Source organism: Musca vetustissima, unplaced genomic scaffold (assembly GCF_032173495.1).
Source record: "Musca vetustissima isolate MV318-11 ecotype Yass unplaced genomic scaffold, APGP_CSIRO_Mvet_v1 utg29964, whole genome shotgun sequence".
NCBI classification, from domain to species: domain Eukaryota; kingdom Metazoa; phylum Arthropoda; class Insecta; order Diptera; family Muscidae; genus Musca; species Musca vetustissima.
The window spans coordinates 140986-157346 of NW_026881719.1; the positions used below are offsets into that span (position 1 = coordinate 140986).

The window sequence follows — 16361 nt, forward strand, 5'->3', positions numbered from 1 at the left end:
ATCTATAACACCTTTTGAGAATTTCTTCTATTAGTTGACAAATTAACAAGTAAAAACGATGCTAAGTTCGGTCGGGCCGAACGTTTTTTACCCTCCACTATAAGGTGGTTTTTCAATTCTCCAAATATGGAATAATTGGGTTACTGTCATATGCCGAGGCGGGGCCGTATTGATAGTTTTGTCCCACGTCCCCAAAATACCGAATATTGGGGGTAGCGTTATATGGAGACTACCCCGAAACTAGAGTCAATATTAAGAATTTTTAGTAGGTAGTTCGAAATAACAAATTACAGCCAATTGGGTAGAAATCGTGTCCAACAACCCAAAATACCGAATGTTTGGAGTGTACCGTTATATGGGGGCTACTCCAAAACGTGGAGTAGTAAAAAAGTTCGCTTTACATTGAGAATCCAAAATTCCAAATTATAGCCGATTCCGATGAAAATAGTGCTCAACAACCCCAAAATATCGACATTGTGTGGGGGCTACTTCGAATCGCAGATCAATATTAATAATTTTTAGTACGAAGGTTAACTATACATTAGGAACCACAAATAACAAATTACAGCCAATTCCGGTGATGTTCAACATCACCAAAATACGAATATTGAGAGGGGTACCGTTATATATCGGTGCTACCCCGAAATGGATCAATAAAAATAATTTTTATTAGGAAGGTTTGCTTTACATTGAGAAACCAAATTATAGCTAGTAGGAGATTTCACTTTACATTGAGAACCCAACCCCAAAATACCGAAAAATGGGGAGTGCCGTCGTATGGTATCTAATCCGAAACATGAGTTGACTTTAAGTTGGTATTTTGGAATTGAGAACCCACATTTATATGGGAGGAAATGGAAAACATGGAACTATGGGGGTCATTTTCTGCTCAGATGTATGTCAGCCTCTAGGACACCAAAATGTCAAATTATAGCAATATCGATTGGAAAATTCGGCTAAACGTCTGTTAAACGTGGACACTCCATTCCATTTATATGGAATTTTCCAGTTTTCAGAATTGTTATGCTTTGTGGAGGTGTGGTCCCATTTTTATATACCCTTCACTATGAGATGTATATTAAATTTGTCATTGCTTTTTTTTGCAACCCCTTGAAATATTCATCAGAGACTCTTGGACCAGCCGGTATTTAATAGAGGTACATATAGTTTGGTTTATATGTTGGCTATACCGGTATTCCGGCATTTAGAGCGGCTAAAGTTCGCCGGATGAGAAGTGGTTCTTGCCAACCTGTAAACTTTTTCGGACGATCAAAAAACTAAATCATAACAGGCATTTTAAAAAAGAAATAAAAGTTTGGGAAACCCGAAACACGTCCATGATAAACAAAAAAATAAGGAAGACAGCAAAAAACCAGTGAGCGGAGCAGTATAGTCGGACAGGGCCGACCATACGATACCCTACACAACTACCACGGAACTTTAACATTCTGCCAATGTTTATTCTGAGCCTGGGCAATATTTCGTGATACTTGCAACCTCTTGCCCGATTAGAGGTCAACAAAACTTTCTTACACTCATATATTTTCCGAATATTACTAATATTCAGTACAGCCCTTCTAATTACTTGTCCAGATTCCCTTCACCGTGGGTTGTGTTGTCCGTCTTATAATTGTCGACTCGAAGAAACATAAAAAATAAGTTTACGGTCCACCTCATCCCAAAATTTTTATCTGATCATCGCCGAAAATTATAGGCGTTGTCCTTGACCTTACCTGGAACATTATGGAAAATATCAAAGCGATCAGTGCTATATTTCCGTCTTCTAGTGTTGTAATGGGTCACTAAGTAATATATGAATACGTAACCACCTGTATATATTTAAGTGTAGCTCCAACATCCGAGTACATACGACAATATAATTGGTATCAATTTAAAGGTCAACCGCTCCTCTTGGATATACTAACAACTTTTCGGGTCTATGTCCTTCAGAGGTTTAATTTTTCACACAAAAGTCAGGGTCCATTTAATCAGCTAAATATTGACATATCTTTATGAAAACAGGCATGCTTATGCTTTGGCCCTACCCCCTCCTCCCTGTGAAATTTCGCGATGTTCAGGTCATAATTGCGGCCTCTGGAGCGACTAGAAAATCGAACAATAATAATGTACACGGACACACATGTCAATATCGACTCAGCTAGTGGAGATATGACGATCGGTATACTTAAAGGTGGGTCTTGGACCAATATTTCGCGGCGTTACAAACTCTTGGGGCTGCACAAAGCTCGGTATACTTAAAGTTGGGTCTAGGACCAATATTTCGCGGCGTTACAAACTCTTGGGGCTGCACAAAGCTACAATACCCTGACAACATAGTTGTGTAGGGTATAATTAATTTAATAAAGTGAAGAGAATAGGGATAAAAAAGAAAAATCGATAGATGAAGTAACCTAACCTATATATAGAAACAGTGGTTCCCCGACGTCTAACCTGCCGGAAAACTCCCACCCTCCGAGAAGCAATATCGTCATGACACTTCCTGTGTCCCGAATTCGATCTTACTTTTTTCTCCCTACCACAGCCACTATTAATACTTCTAGTGTGTATGGTATTGCAAATGGTATATATCAGTTCAACTTTAATGGAATTACGGATTACCTACAAAGTCCACACAATGTTTTGCATTTTTATACACCAAACTCTCAGATAAAATAACACTGACAAAATTGTTTGCTGTCCTGTGATTAGATGAGAAAAAAAAACAGGCGCTGGGAAAAACACTTTCCATTTCACCCAATTAACATAAACATATCGCCGCCGCTGACGCCATAATTGCATTAAAGCATTTAAAAGAAAAATTTACATACGTAAATCCCATGGCATAAAAGCGAAAAGAAGTCTACGCTTTTTTTCTTCAACTTCGCAAAGCCTCAAGGTGTTTTACAGGCCAAATTAAAAGTGTGACAGCGGGCACGATGATGGCGATGACGAAGGCGGGAACCGTGTCAACAACAATTGTGACATGCAACAGAAAAATCTCTTCACTCCTGGCCATTGGTCAGCTAGCTATATATTCAGCATACTGACCAAGATTTGTGCTGTAGATGTGAGATTTGTTCCAGTCGCCTACTACTACAGTGTGGGATGGATGGTGTGTGAACACGGCGAAAGAATAGCAGACAACACAACATACTCATAGCCCAGCAGTTAAGAGATATTTCATTGCTCGGCAGAAAATAAAAGTGATGCTGTTCGAAGTGTTGTCAGTTTGTAGATGACGTTGTCGTTGATGATGGTGTTATAAACGACAGTTTAATAATTGAATGAGTTGTTTTTCGATAAAACTCTCACAACATTGCAGGCTGGCAGTATATCATCATATAAGTCATGTGCCAATACGACATACAATATTCCCATAGACACGCACACTCCTTTTTGCCCGTAGGCCTAGTTATTATATTGTCATATTTTGTTTTTTCCAAGTGTTGAAATATAGGCGAATCGGTTCGAAGTGAAAAAAATATCATTTTTTTTTTTAATAAATCACTTTCACTGTTAACAGAGTAAAAATGGGGCATAAATAAAATAATACACCATTTATGTATTTAGCGCATTTCTATACCTCAGTCCAAAGCCAACTCCGTTGCTTTCAAAAGAAATATTCAAATTTCAATTTTAGATTTTAGATCAAACATTGTTAGCCATATTCTCTGCCGTAACTGAGCGTCGGTGGTTAAACACACAATGTACTAAAATGTCCTAAATTTGGTACAATTTCGTAACATGAGAATTGATAGAATTATACCCTTGAAATTTGGAATGCGAAATAAGGTCGATATAAGGAGGTGGGTTTTGAAGTGTGTACTCATGTATACAAAAAGTACTAAATTTGGTATTTGGAGGAACCGATGGAGCTGGAACACCTAAATTTGGAAATAATATTACTATTGGAGTGTATGATTGGGATACGGTTGTTGTTTTGGAAATTCATACTTATGAGTGCCATCTTCTGACTTTGATTAAATTTGAAACAAATATTACGATGAGCATATTTGGCATCAAATCGGACATTATTGGATTAACAAATTTTCAAAATGTTTACATATTTGGCAGGCATGAAATCGGAAATTATTGGATTAACAAATTTTCAAAATTTTTACCAATTGTGGAGATGTACCAGAGGGAGTGCACCCATCATTGCACTCCATCTTGACTATATAAAAATATTACCACGACCAATGTTTGGATTAAATTTTGATATTCAGTTCGTTATATATAAGGTTGATAATGTTTAAAAATTTTGATCCTTTGTGGGGGAGGTACAAGAAGAAGTGGATCGATAAGTTCCATCTCCCAACAATATACAGGTATGGTACAAATTTTATATTGTGCAAATTTTGGTTTGAATTGGATGCTGTATTCGCATGATATTAAACGTTCATTTTCAGCTCAATTGTGAGAGGTACCAGAAGGGTTGTAACGATTTCCCCCATTTTCCAATAATTTGAGTTTGAAAGAAATGATAGGATGTCCACAGACTAAGTACCTTCGGAGTTCATTTAGACATGGTGAAGATAATGATTTTTGCAAGGTTTGGTCCAAATCCGATAGTCTGTTCGCACAATTTGGTATAGTTAGTGTTTTGCACAATTTTCGCCATTTTGTGGGGGAGTTAGGAGGCTAATTTGGAAGAAACATTATTGAAGATTGGTTTAAATCGGTTACTCCCTTCAAGAGTTATCGTGCGCACCAGCTGCTCGGACGAATGAATATTTTTAAATCAAATCCGAATTGAATGAGCGGAATTGTTAAAAAAAGTCTAAAATCAAAATTTCGATTAGGCATATTTTTACCTATCAAAGTGTATACACCCTTATTAGCCATAAGGCTGAGGGTATCAACATTTCTGGATTGGGGTAATTTTTCGTTACCTTTAATGTCAAATGACACCCTTTTCGTTTGAAAAACAAGCCTCAAAATACCAAAGGTCAAAACACGGACCTATAACGATAATCTGCGTAGATGTAAGTTTACAATAAGCACAAGACTTAAAATACCACAAACTTGGCTGGACTTTTATATGGGGCTAAGTCGGAACATGGGCCTATAATCAATAATCATTATTTGCGTACATGTAGGACAGCCTTCAAAATCCCAAATTAGAACATTAATGGTTGGAAAATTCGGATAAAACCTTAAAAATACCGAAAATGTATATCTGTCTTTCATGTCGGGGTTTGATATATATATATGAAATTAAAACTTTTACGACGTGGAACGATATACCCCATTTATCTGAATATCCGGATCAAAAAATTACAATTGCGTACATGTAGTACAGCCTTCAAAATCCCAAATTAGAACATTATTGGTTGGAAAATTCGGATAAAACCTTAAAAATACCGAAAATGTATATCTGCCTTTTATGTCGGGGTTTGACATACATATGACATTAAAACTTTTACGACGTGGAACGATATACCCCATTTATCTGAATATCCGGATAAAAAAATTACAATTGAAAATGGTCCATTAAAAGGTTAAAATATGGGGTTCTCGTCTTTGTGGATCCCACCTAACATCTTATGAGCAACATTTTTGTACAACACACGGAACACACACTTCATATCTAAGAACTTTGACCCATGGTGACTTTTTATTACCTTCACCACACTGTGGTACAGGGTATTATGGCTTTGTGCATATGTCTGTATGTTTCGAATTGGATGAAGTTTGGTACAGCTCATTTATTTGGCCCAAGGAGAAACCCTATTGAAATTAGGAACATCAGTTCAGCTCCCGTATATATATATATATATATATAGTCGTCCGATTTAATGTAATACACCAAGACCCAAATTAGACCGATTGCCACAAAATTTTGCACAATGTACTAATGTTACTATAACATAACGTTTGTCAAGTTTCCTTGAAATAGTTACAGATTTAAATATAGCTCTCATATAAAGTTTCGTCCGTTTTTAAGTAAATGGTGCACCAAAGAACCAAAGTTAGGCCGATTTCCACAAAATATTGCACAACGTACTGAAGTTAGTGTAGTCTAACGCTTAAGTTTTGTTGAAATCGGTTAAGATTTGGATATATCTGTTAATATATATATATATATATATTAACATAGCTGAAGCCGAGGTTCATCCCCTTATAACTCGGAAATTACTTAAGTATATGAAAAAAGTGATTAGTTTCGGGTTAATTGATCTGTCGTTGCAAACGTTTCTTGATACTGACCTCCAAACTTTATTTGGGTGGAAGCTGTGTCTACTCATTTCACGGTCTTCGTGTCAAAGTAAATCTAAAAGCCAACAAAATGGGGACTTCGTCCCTTATGTAACATTTTTCAAAATTTTAACTGCATCTGCATCTTTAAATGATGCTGACATTTTGAAGTTCGCTTTAATACGCAAACAGGAATTTCTAAAAATCGATTATAAGATAATTGTAGTCGCGAACCTGAGTATTTTGATATATATTTTGTGTATGTAGTTTGCACAGCTTCAAAGTAATATTCATCGGAAAGTGAACATTTTGTGCGATCAAATTTCTAAAAAACCAATTTTTCGGGCCAAATTTTTATACCCTACACAACTATGTTGTCAGGGTATTATAGCTTTGTGCAGCCCAAAATGTTTGTAACGCCGCGAAATATTGGTCCTAGACCCACCTTTAAGTATACCGATCGTCATATCTCGACTAGCTGAGTCGATCTAGACATGTGTGTCCGTCCGTCCGTCCGTCCGTCCGTCTGTCCATTATAATTTGTAAACACGATACAGGCCACAGTTATGGACCAATCTTCACGAAATTTTGCATGTAGGATGGGTTCTGGCCAATGAAGACCCCTATTGTTTTTGTTAGAGATCGGTTAATATTTAGGGGATGAAATGGACCAAATACTAAATTTTTGTCGGTTTTTCTGGTCGCTCCAGAGGCCGCAATTATGGCCCAAACACCGCGAATTTTTGCATGGAGAAGGGGATCGGGCCAGAGAATAAGCATGCATGTTTTGATAAAGATCGGTCAATATTTAGCGGGTCAAATGGACCCTGACTTTTGTGTGAAAAATGACAAAATTTGTATTCTATGGCATATATATTTACTCCTGTAGGATGTAGACCCCAGGAGTTGATAACATATCCAAGAGGAGTGGTTGGCCTTTAAATTGATACCAAATATAGTGATGTATCTACTCAGATGTGGGAGTTACAGTCAAATATTTACAGGTGCTTACGTACTCAGATATTATTTAGTAACCCATTACCACATTACAGGGAGAAATATCGCGATGAAGGCTTTGAAATTGTTCATGAGGTTCCAGTTATGGTCAAGAACAACGCCTATAATTTTCGGTGATGATCAGATTAAAATTTTGGGATGAAATGGACGGAGAACATAATTTTTTGTGTGTTTTCGAGTAGAGTATAATCCGAAAATCACAACACAACCCACCGTGAAGGTAATCTGGACAAGTAATTAGAAGGACTGTACTGAATATTCGAAAAAAGTAAGGAAGAGGTGTTGTTAACCTCTAATCGGGCAAGAGGGGGCAAATATCACGTAATATTACTCAGACTCGGAATAAACATCCTCAGAAAGTTAGAGTGCGTGGTAGTTGTGTAGGGTATCGTATGGTCGGCCCCGTCCGACTATACTGCTCCGCTCACTGGTTAGATCTGTCAACTGTATGATATGGGTACCCGCGATCAATAAGTTTTTTTACGTTTCGGATAATATAAAATCGTCTTCGTGAAAATCCATCCACTAGAACGGGTCAAATTTTTAGATCTGTCAACTGAATGATATGGGTACCCGCGATCAGTAAGTTTTTTTTACGTTTCGGATGATATAAAATCTTTATCGTGAAAATCCATCCACTAGAACGGCGGGAACTGGCCTTCCAAAAACCCGAAATTTGGAAAAACATGTTTTTGAAAATATCGCGGATTTAATTGCATTTTCTGTGGATCATTTCTGCTTTAAAAAATGGCCTGACACGAATTTTGATCTTTTTCGAAAACAGAACTTTTGAAACTTTAGCCGAAAGAGAGATGTACCCAATTTATTTCAAAAAAATAGTGTGAGCTGGGTCATCCATGGTTCTTAATGGACCGCATTGAAATATATATAAATCGATGTATTTTTTTAGGGTGCACACCGAAATCGGATGCGCGTTAATGGCATATGGAGTTTTCGGAAATTTTTCGCGTTTTACGAGTTTCAATTCAACGTGTAGGACATCTTAGCCGTCAAATGAAATTTTGCAAAATATGCATGGATTGGAAGATAATCTTTAGTATTTCATAAAAACAACATGCGCATGAAATGATTTTAAGGATTACGCGATTTAGACGCAATTTAAAATGTATATTTCATAATACAGTATTTTTCGATTAATTGCACATCAAAATTTGCACAAATTTTTGTTCAATTAACCGAGGAACCAATTATCCGAACCCGCTTACTATGAAATGAAATATTTTTGACCCATCATGTGGTTCAATTAAGCGTGGAAACCAATTAACCGTAGGGTCAATTAACCGAAAAATACTGTATAGTTTTATTTTAATTTTAAGATTTTTTTCTTATGCCCAAATTTAAAACCTCGATAACTTTTGCTCGCATCAACCAAAAATTTGATTGCGAACGGTTTCGGAGTCAGGAAATGTTTCTCTATATGTGTACCAAAAATCATGGATGTACCACGAAAACAAAAAAACCCTTTTTTTCTTCAAATCGGCCATACAACGCCTCATCCGATGTCAGATATTTTGGAAGTAATTTGTTATGGTGTGTTGTTTTTTAAAGCGTTTAGTTTAACAAAGAAGTTTTTATCAAATATTCATGGAAATAACGCGACATTGTTTTGTATATATATATATATATATATATATATATTTGTCCGATTATGGTGCACCAAACTCGTCATGTTTGTCAGATTGACACGAAATTTTCCACAGCGTATAAAAATTTAACATAGAATGACATAATTCCGTTTTGTAGAAATGCTGGCATAGTCCATATGGGAAATTACAAAATTCTTTTAAAATTCCATTAAAAAAATTTTGAAAAATTTTTTTGCGAGCACATTTATGATTTTTGGTACATATGTTAAGAAAAATATGCTGATTCGAAATCTGTTCGCGTTCACAAATTCGGATGCTGCGCACAAAAGATATAGCGGTTTTAAATCTTGTATTTCAAATATAAATTAAATGGATTCCTATTCGTTGTAATTCGCGAACTTCTTCACAAATGGTTAAACACTATTGTTTTCTTTGCATACTAGTCAAATCACACTGCAATACGGTTTAATAGTCGCGAAAAACAAATAGAAACATGAAGTTATCGGAAAATAAAATAAATTAATTTTTGAATTAAAACAATTTTTTTTTTTTTTTTGAATTTCCGATTTTTTTAGTATGGTTAAGAGGATACGGTTTTGCCTTAATCTTCTAAAATATACGACGCTTTCTTCTGCAAATTCTTTTAGATGATTGTTAAATATCGGTTGAGTCATCTGATAAGAGTTTCGACGTCATTAATGGCTAAATATATTGCACTTACAATACATAAAAATGATCAATATTGAAAAGCTTGCAATTCGCGAATTAGTTGAAATCAGTTGATGCGCATGCGATTTTCGTATAAACCGAATCAATGTCTTTCAATAATTATGAATTTTTCGATGTTTAATATAGCGGTCAAAGTGTGCCACTCGATGCACTTTACTATGCAAAAACCCTAAAAATGGCTAAAAATCACGCAACGTGCATACGATTTCTATGCGCATCCGATTTCAGTAATCTCCTAAGAAAATACACAAAAGGACACCTACTTTAAAAGGATCGGTTAAGAACCGCGGATGTGCCTCCACAATCAATTTTGGTTAAAATACGCATATTATTCGCGTATCGATATATTTTTGACCTATTTCCACACAGATTCGCGAATTTGACAATACAAGCATAAATGCATGTAAAATTAATTCGAATAAAACCGCGATTATTTACGCGAATTTGTCAAAATAAGTTTTTGCAGTTTTTCCCACATTCAAGGTACCTGTATCCGCCATTTTATTGGACGGAATTTAACATGGATGGGCTCATTAGATCTGGCACGTAAAAAAACTAAAATCACGCGGGGTTCCACGGAATTTAAATGGACTTCCTTAATTTTAGACTCAAAAAATATGTTTTTTATAAAAATTTACGCACCAAATTTTCGTCTTTGGAACCCAATTGCAAAGAAGCTACGGTGAGCACATTCATGAGATATGCACTAAACGAAGCAGAATCACGAGTTCTACAATCCCATAATTAGTTTATTCGATTATCTGGATGCGCATTCTAATTATAAGAAAAATTAAAAAAACACGGAAAATACGGCTTCAAAATGTCAGCATCCATTTTGGGTGGATGCAGTGATTATATCGAAAAATCATACATTAGAACCATATTGTCCATGGGGTATTCTGCAACTTAGTCACTGATCACATGTGCGTGCGTTGTGTAGTTTAGCCACAAATCGGGAACGAACACAAAAAAACTCGTTGGCTTCAACACTTTTTCACCCATTTTTTTACATTACCACCATCACAGCTTCCACGCAACTTCTTATTTATTACCAATATTTTAAGATTTTGACAAGAACACTTCATTTTATAGAACTGAATTTAAATTATATGCAATATGTTCATATTTCGCGAGTTATAACCTTGCAAACCTCAGCTTCAAGGAATTTAAAAGATTTTTGTAATTTCCCATATATATTTTCAAGTTAATAAGGGGTATCCGATTGAGATTTGCTTTGGGTCGATTTACATAAGCCGTTCCTCAAGACACAAAACTGGTAAAACATTGACTCAAATTTAAGAGAGCACAAAACAAAATGGCGTTCTCTTTGTAAACTTTTTACTCGAGAAATTTGGTCGAGTAAAAATGGTAAACAGGAATGCCTACTTCTGAATCGCTGTTATGTTGATTTTGAAGTATTGCCATCTAATTTTGGCATATTTACTAGATTTGCGTTCCCAAACTTTTCAAATTATTTTGTACTCTGAGAGCAATTTTGAAATGTCTCCCTTTTACTAGATTTACTATTACTGAAACATACCAATAATGTTGTCCCATTGTAACAAACGACTCTATATCTGTCCAAATTAAAGTTAGTATAGGTTGCAAAATTACACGTTTAAGGATTGAACTAACTCCGCTCACATTTAGATAAAAATCACATATTTTAGTTCAGCCAATTTCTCTCTCTCTCTCTCTGGGTTTTTGTATACTCACTAAGGTCTTTTATCCCCAATAGGAATTTTTCATACCGCAGATCATGACCTCGATTTTGTCTCACGGTGTAATATGAGCTATAGGTCTTCTTTACATACCATAACTTACTAAGTCAATATATAGATTTAATACCTTTTATAAGTTTTCCACAAATAGATCTTCTGTAGATATAGCTTCAAAGGACTTCTTTTATATAATTTCTCTTTCATTGTGTAGAGAGTAAAACTTCTATGACTGTTATGTATACAGGGTGGCCAAAAAAACTAAAGTATTAAAAGTGTTTATATCTTTTTTGTTTTGCCTTTTGCATGTTATTTACTGGTTTTTGGAGATAAATCATGGCTACATATGATGTGCAGAAGCGCGTTGAAATCATTGGATTTTTTTATTCTTCTGGAAGGTCAATTATTACAACTCAACTAAATTATCGTTGTCATTTTAATGTCCGAACAGCACCCCGCCAAAACATGATTAGGAACTTAGTCTCCCGTTTTGAGCAACATGGAAGAGTGCTAGATCTTGCAGGAAGAGGTCGATCTGTGCGCAATGAAACAGTTGTGGAAGCGGTACGACAGAGTATAAACGAAGATCCATCTGTCTCTACTCGTCGTCGTACTCAATTGGGAATCTCCAGAACATCCCTGCAAAGAATTTGGAAGCGGAATCTTAAAATGTTTCCGTATAAAATTCACGTTCACCAGATTTGAACGCTCCAGACTTTTGGGGCTATTTAAAGGGAGTTGAGTATATCAATAAACCCCAAACAATTCAAGAGCTTAAGCACAGCATCCAAGCAGAAATAAGCATCTTGGAACCAGAAACTCTACGGGCAGTAATGGAAAATGCGGTTAAAAGAGCCAATTTTTATTTGCAACAAAATGGAAACCATTTGAGAGATATTATATTTTACACTTAAATGTAAAAAATTTCCATGAATTAAATATTTAAAAACATAAAAAAATCAATAAAAAATATAAACAAAAACACAGTTATTTTTCAATCCTTCAGCCCTTTTTGGGCCACCCTGTAGAAGGTGTCTCATAGGTATTCTATGGAAAATGTTTTAAGATAGAAGATTTCCTATAAGCATTCTATATTCAAAAGATTTTCTAATGACAAACATTAGTCTAGAAACAAGTCGATTTTCTACATATAGAATTAATTATTTCTTATAGATTACGTTGGATTTCCATGTGTTTTATTGTACATTTATCGCTGGACAAGATTCAAAATTGATTCAACACTACCAGTTAATTTTATTAAGACATTTTCTCGAAATTCCCCTTTTCTACTTGAGGCTCTCTTTCAAATGCATCGATCGAATACCACGTTTGCTTTTATCTTAAGTTGTTAATTAATAGAAAGCATATCCCATCAGCCACACAAGATGTCAATTTCTAGGTGATTGTTTTGATTTTTCGATTTTTGTCAAGTGCAAATAAAAGGTGTGTTACCTGACATCGCCCACTTTTTTCAATGCAACGAAATAAAGAAATCAAAAATTCAAATTTCAAATGCCAACCAACCACCACTCATTGGCTGATTAGCATGAGAGTGTATCGTGTAACATACGAACATAGCTGGCAAATGACTTCAGGTTCAGTAGGAGTGACATGCACCGGTTATCGCCGATCCTTGCCTGTTTAATCTCTAAATTTAATAATTATAATTTGCTGTTGTGAGATGAAGAAGGAGAAGAAGAAAAAATCGCTCATCACGTTTTTATGAATATTGAATTTAATGTCTGATCGCAAAAAAAATCTAGTTTCTTATGGATGAGTGTGAGTTTGATATGTTATATAGTTGTTGTTGCTGCTGTTTTGTATAAAGATACAATTAAACAATCCGGTTTTATAGACCTCCAACTAAATATGAACGCATATATGACGCCTACATTGTTAGCGTTTAGGTCGATTCAATTACACCCTACATTCGAATGAACTCTACAATCGAAGGCAAATGTGTGTCAATTTATAGAATGCACAAGACGAAAACTTAGTCTTTCAAATGTGATCAATCGGTCGTGCCAAATTTTTTAAATATAACATCCTAAAGGTCATACAACGGCAAACATATATACAGTGGCGAGCAAAAGTCTATGAATGTTGCTATTTTCTTAAAATATTACTTTATTTTTTTTTTCATAAAAAAAGGAAACGACATAATATGGTATTTGGTTTATAGCTTCTTTATTATATTTTATAACGTAACTATATTTAAAAAGGTAATTGTTTAATAAACCCTTGTATTTAATGCTAATATAAACTTATTTCATTCTAATACTTTATCAATTGAAAATTTTGATTTACAAACCAATTTTTAACAATTTTTGTGGTTCGGAACTCCATCCTTCTGGAACCTCTTCTGGGTATGGACATTTTTCTAAAAAATCTAGCAAGTTTATCTGAAGAATACTTAAATAATCTTCCTTTTTCATTACTCCGCCAATTTTTACCAAAGGACCAACATTCTCCCATGTGAAACATCCCCACATCATTGAACCACCACATGATGACTCTGAAGATTTTCGTGTGGACGGTGCAAAAATATTCTTTTCCATCCGATTAAAATCAATTACCTTTGTTTCGTCCGACCATATAACGCGTTTCCAGTCATCCACATTCCAGTTACCATACTCTTTACAAATTTGTAGGCGTGCCTTTACGTTCTTGGTTGACATAGCAGGCTTTTTCTTCATAACTGCCGAAACTAGCCCAATTCTTCTCAATGCCCTTCTAATCATCCATTCACTTACGCTTTTATTAATTGATTTTGCTGCTAGTTTTAGTATTTTTGTTTCTTTTTTGTCATCAGTCTTTAAATATGTCGTGCATCGGCGTCGGTGAACATTCTGCGACGTCCACTATAGGGTATCGGTATAGATTGTGGGCCCCTAAATATTATAGTCACATTTTGCAACCAAATTGACCCTCTTAGTTATTAAACATGAATGTTTTCGAACTGCCTAAATATTTGAATTTAATTTATGGGTGTAGATCATAAAAAATCGGTTCGTCCTTATTGTTCTTGCTTTTGTACTATAAACCAGGGTTAGCCAACAAAACATATGCAAACTGCTATGATTGTGTTGGACACACGCATAGATCCGTTGGGAGTGTAAAGTGGCCCACACACGTCAAACATGTGCGTTCGATCGGTGTGAATCGAAGCAATGTTTGACGTGTGTGGTACGGTGTTCACACCGATTTGCCGGTGCGCACACCGATCGAAAGAAATTAAAAATTTTTAATTTTTCGTTGTGCGACGCGCACATGTTTGACGTCTGTGGCCTGGTGTGTGGATATTTTCCCATTTGTTGCGAAATTTCGTGGAGTACGGATCAGCGGACAATGTCAAACATATGCAAAAAAATGTTTTGGAAAATTTTTTGATGGTTTTTTACACATATTCTATAGTGTGGCAAATAAAAATATTTTTCCCGGAATAAAAAAAGTATTTAATAAATTTATATTAAATAAAAATATTTGGTATTTTTTCCATCAACACTATCGCTGTCCATCTTAACGCTTCAAAAATAAATACGAAATGAAGTTTTGCGGATCCGTTTGACGTGTGTGGGCTAGGGGCTTCACACCGATCGAACGCACATGTTTGACGTGTGTGGCCCACTTAATTTTCGCTCTCTCGGTACAGATCGTCTATGTTAAAGCATTGCAAAGCATACGACATGTTCGATGTCGAGAATAATGTTGAGTTCGAACACAGAACTGTGATTGTATTGGTACTCTCCCAAAGCGCCCACGGGCGCCTGTTTGGTGAACAGTGCTATAAACCCTTATACCAAAAAAATTGAATCATCTGGCAACTCTACATTAACGATGTGATCATCTTTTTCTCTCCTTATTAACAAAAACAAAACTCACGACGCCAAACAAACAAAAACATCATCGATCTGCCGACCACTTGGCCTTTTGCTGTTCGAAACAATTAAGCTTTCAGTTTGATTTAAATATTGAACGTGTAAACAAGTGTGGAAGTGTGCTCCGAAGTCTAGAAGACAAAAATCGCAATGGGTACGTACGTTTGTGTTCTTACAAGTAAATTATTAAATGACCCCAAAACTTAATCATACATTTCTTACACAGCCAATAAAACTCTTTTATTCACTCTGTTCGCCCTATGTTTGGTGGCAATGTCCTTGGCTGCAGGCGGTAAGTTTTTTTTTTTTTTTTGTTAGGGTCATACATGTTTGACCGTAATCTCGAAACCACTAAATACATTTCACATCTATTTGCTTTTGTTTCTCCGTCAGATTGTCCTTCATCCACCAAGGTCCAAACATGTACCCCCAAATGTTTGCATGACTCGGAATGCAGTGCCATTGGCGGCAAATGTTGTCCCAATTTGTGCAATGGACGCTCTTGTGTCCAACCAAATCTCCTAAGTAACTCTGGCAGCCGTGACACTTCTCCATTCTCCAGCAAGAACTGTAAGTGATGTCTGACCCTGAGCGACAAAAAAATGTCATCGATTATATTTCAAATTTAAATTTTCATTACTTCTCTCCCCACTCTCTGCTCCTTCAGCTGGATCTGGTGGTGGCTCGTACTGTGGCAATGTCAAATGTAGTTCATTCGAAAAGTGTGAATCGGATCGCTCCACTAAGAGACCCAAATGTGTGCGTTCCTAATTGAATGTGGCGGTAGGCGTTGAACCGTTGTTGGTGACAAATTGCCGATCATCTTTCAACCGAAGGGCATTCGCTACGTGATTATTTGTTCACCAACAGCGGCTTTATTTATGCATGTTTTGTTTCGTGTATTTTAATAATGCCGTTTTTTTATTTTTATTTTTTCAATGGAAATAAAAACCAGTTTACTTTAACAGTTTGTTTTACTTGAAGTCATTTAATATTTATGTAAATTGATTGTTTGTTGTTGTTATCTGTACATGAATAGTAAAGCCACACTTTATAGGTGTCAGTGCGACTTATAAATGGAATTAATAAAAAAAAAATTAAATCAGCGTTGTGTTAATGGAATTCCCCTTCTAGATTTGAATTTTTTTCGATTTTCAAATGACGGGAAAATTAACGATCATTAGATTGAAGACTTGTAACGTGCACCTATAAAA

The 16361-nt window shown here is 35.7% G+C and overlaps 1 protein-coding gene across 1 annotated transcript; it reads left to right on the forward strand.

The window, feature by feature from the left end:
- The first annotated feature begins 15297 nt into the window (after positions 1-15297).
- Positions 15298-15922, forward strand: LOC133327706 (waprin-Thr1-like). Its single transcript, XM_061536256.1, has 4 exons — positions 15298-15301; positions 15374-15439; positions 15541-15708; positions 15815-15922. Exons 1-4 carry the CDS (start codon positions 15298-15300, stop codon positions 15916-15918), a joined length of 342 nt encoding a protein of 113 aa, XP_061392240.1. The 3' UTR covers positions 15919-15922.
- The last annotated feature ends 439 nt before the right edge of the window (positions 15923-16361 follow it).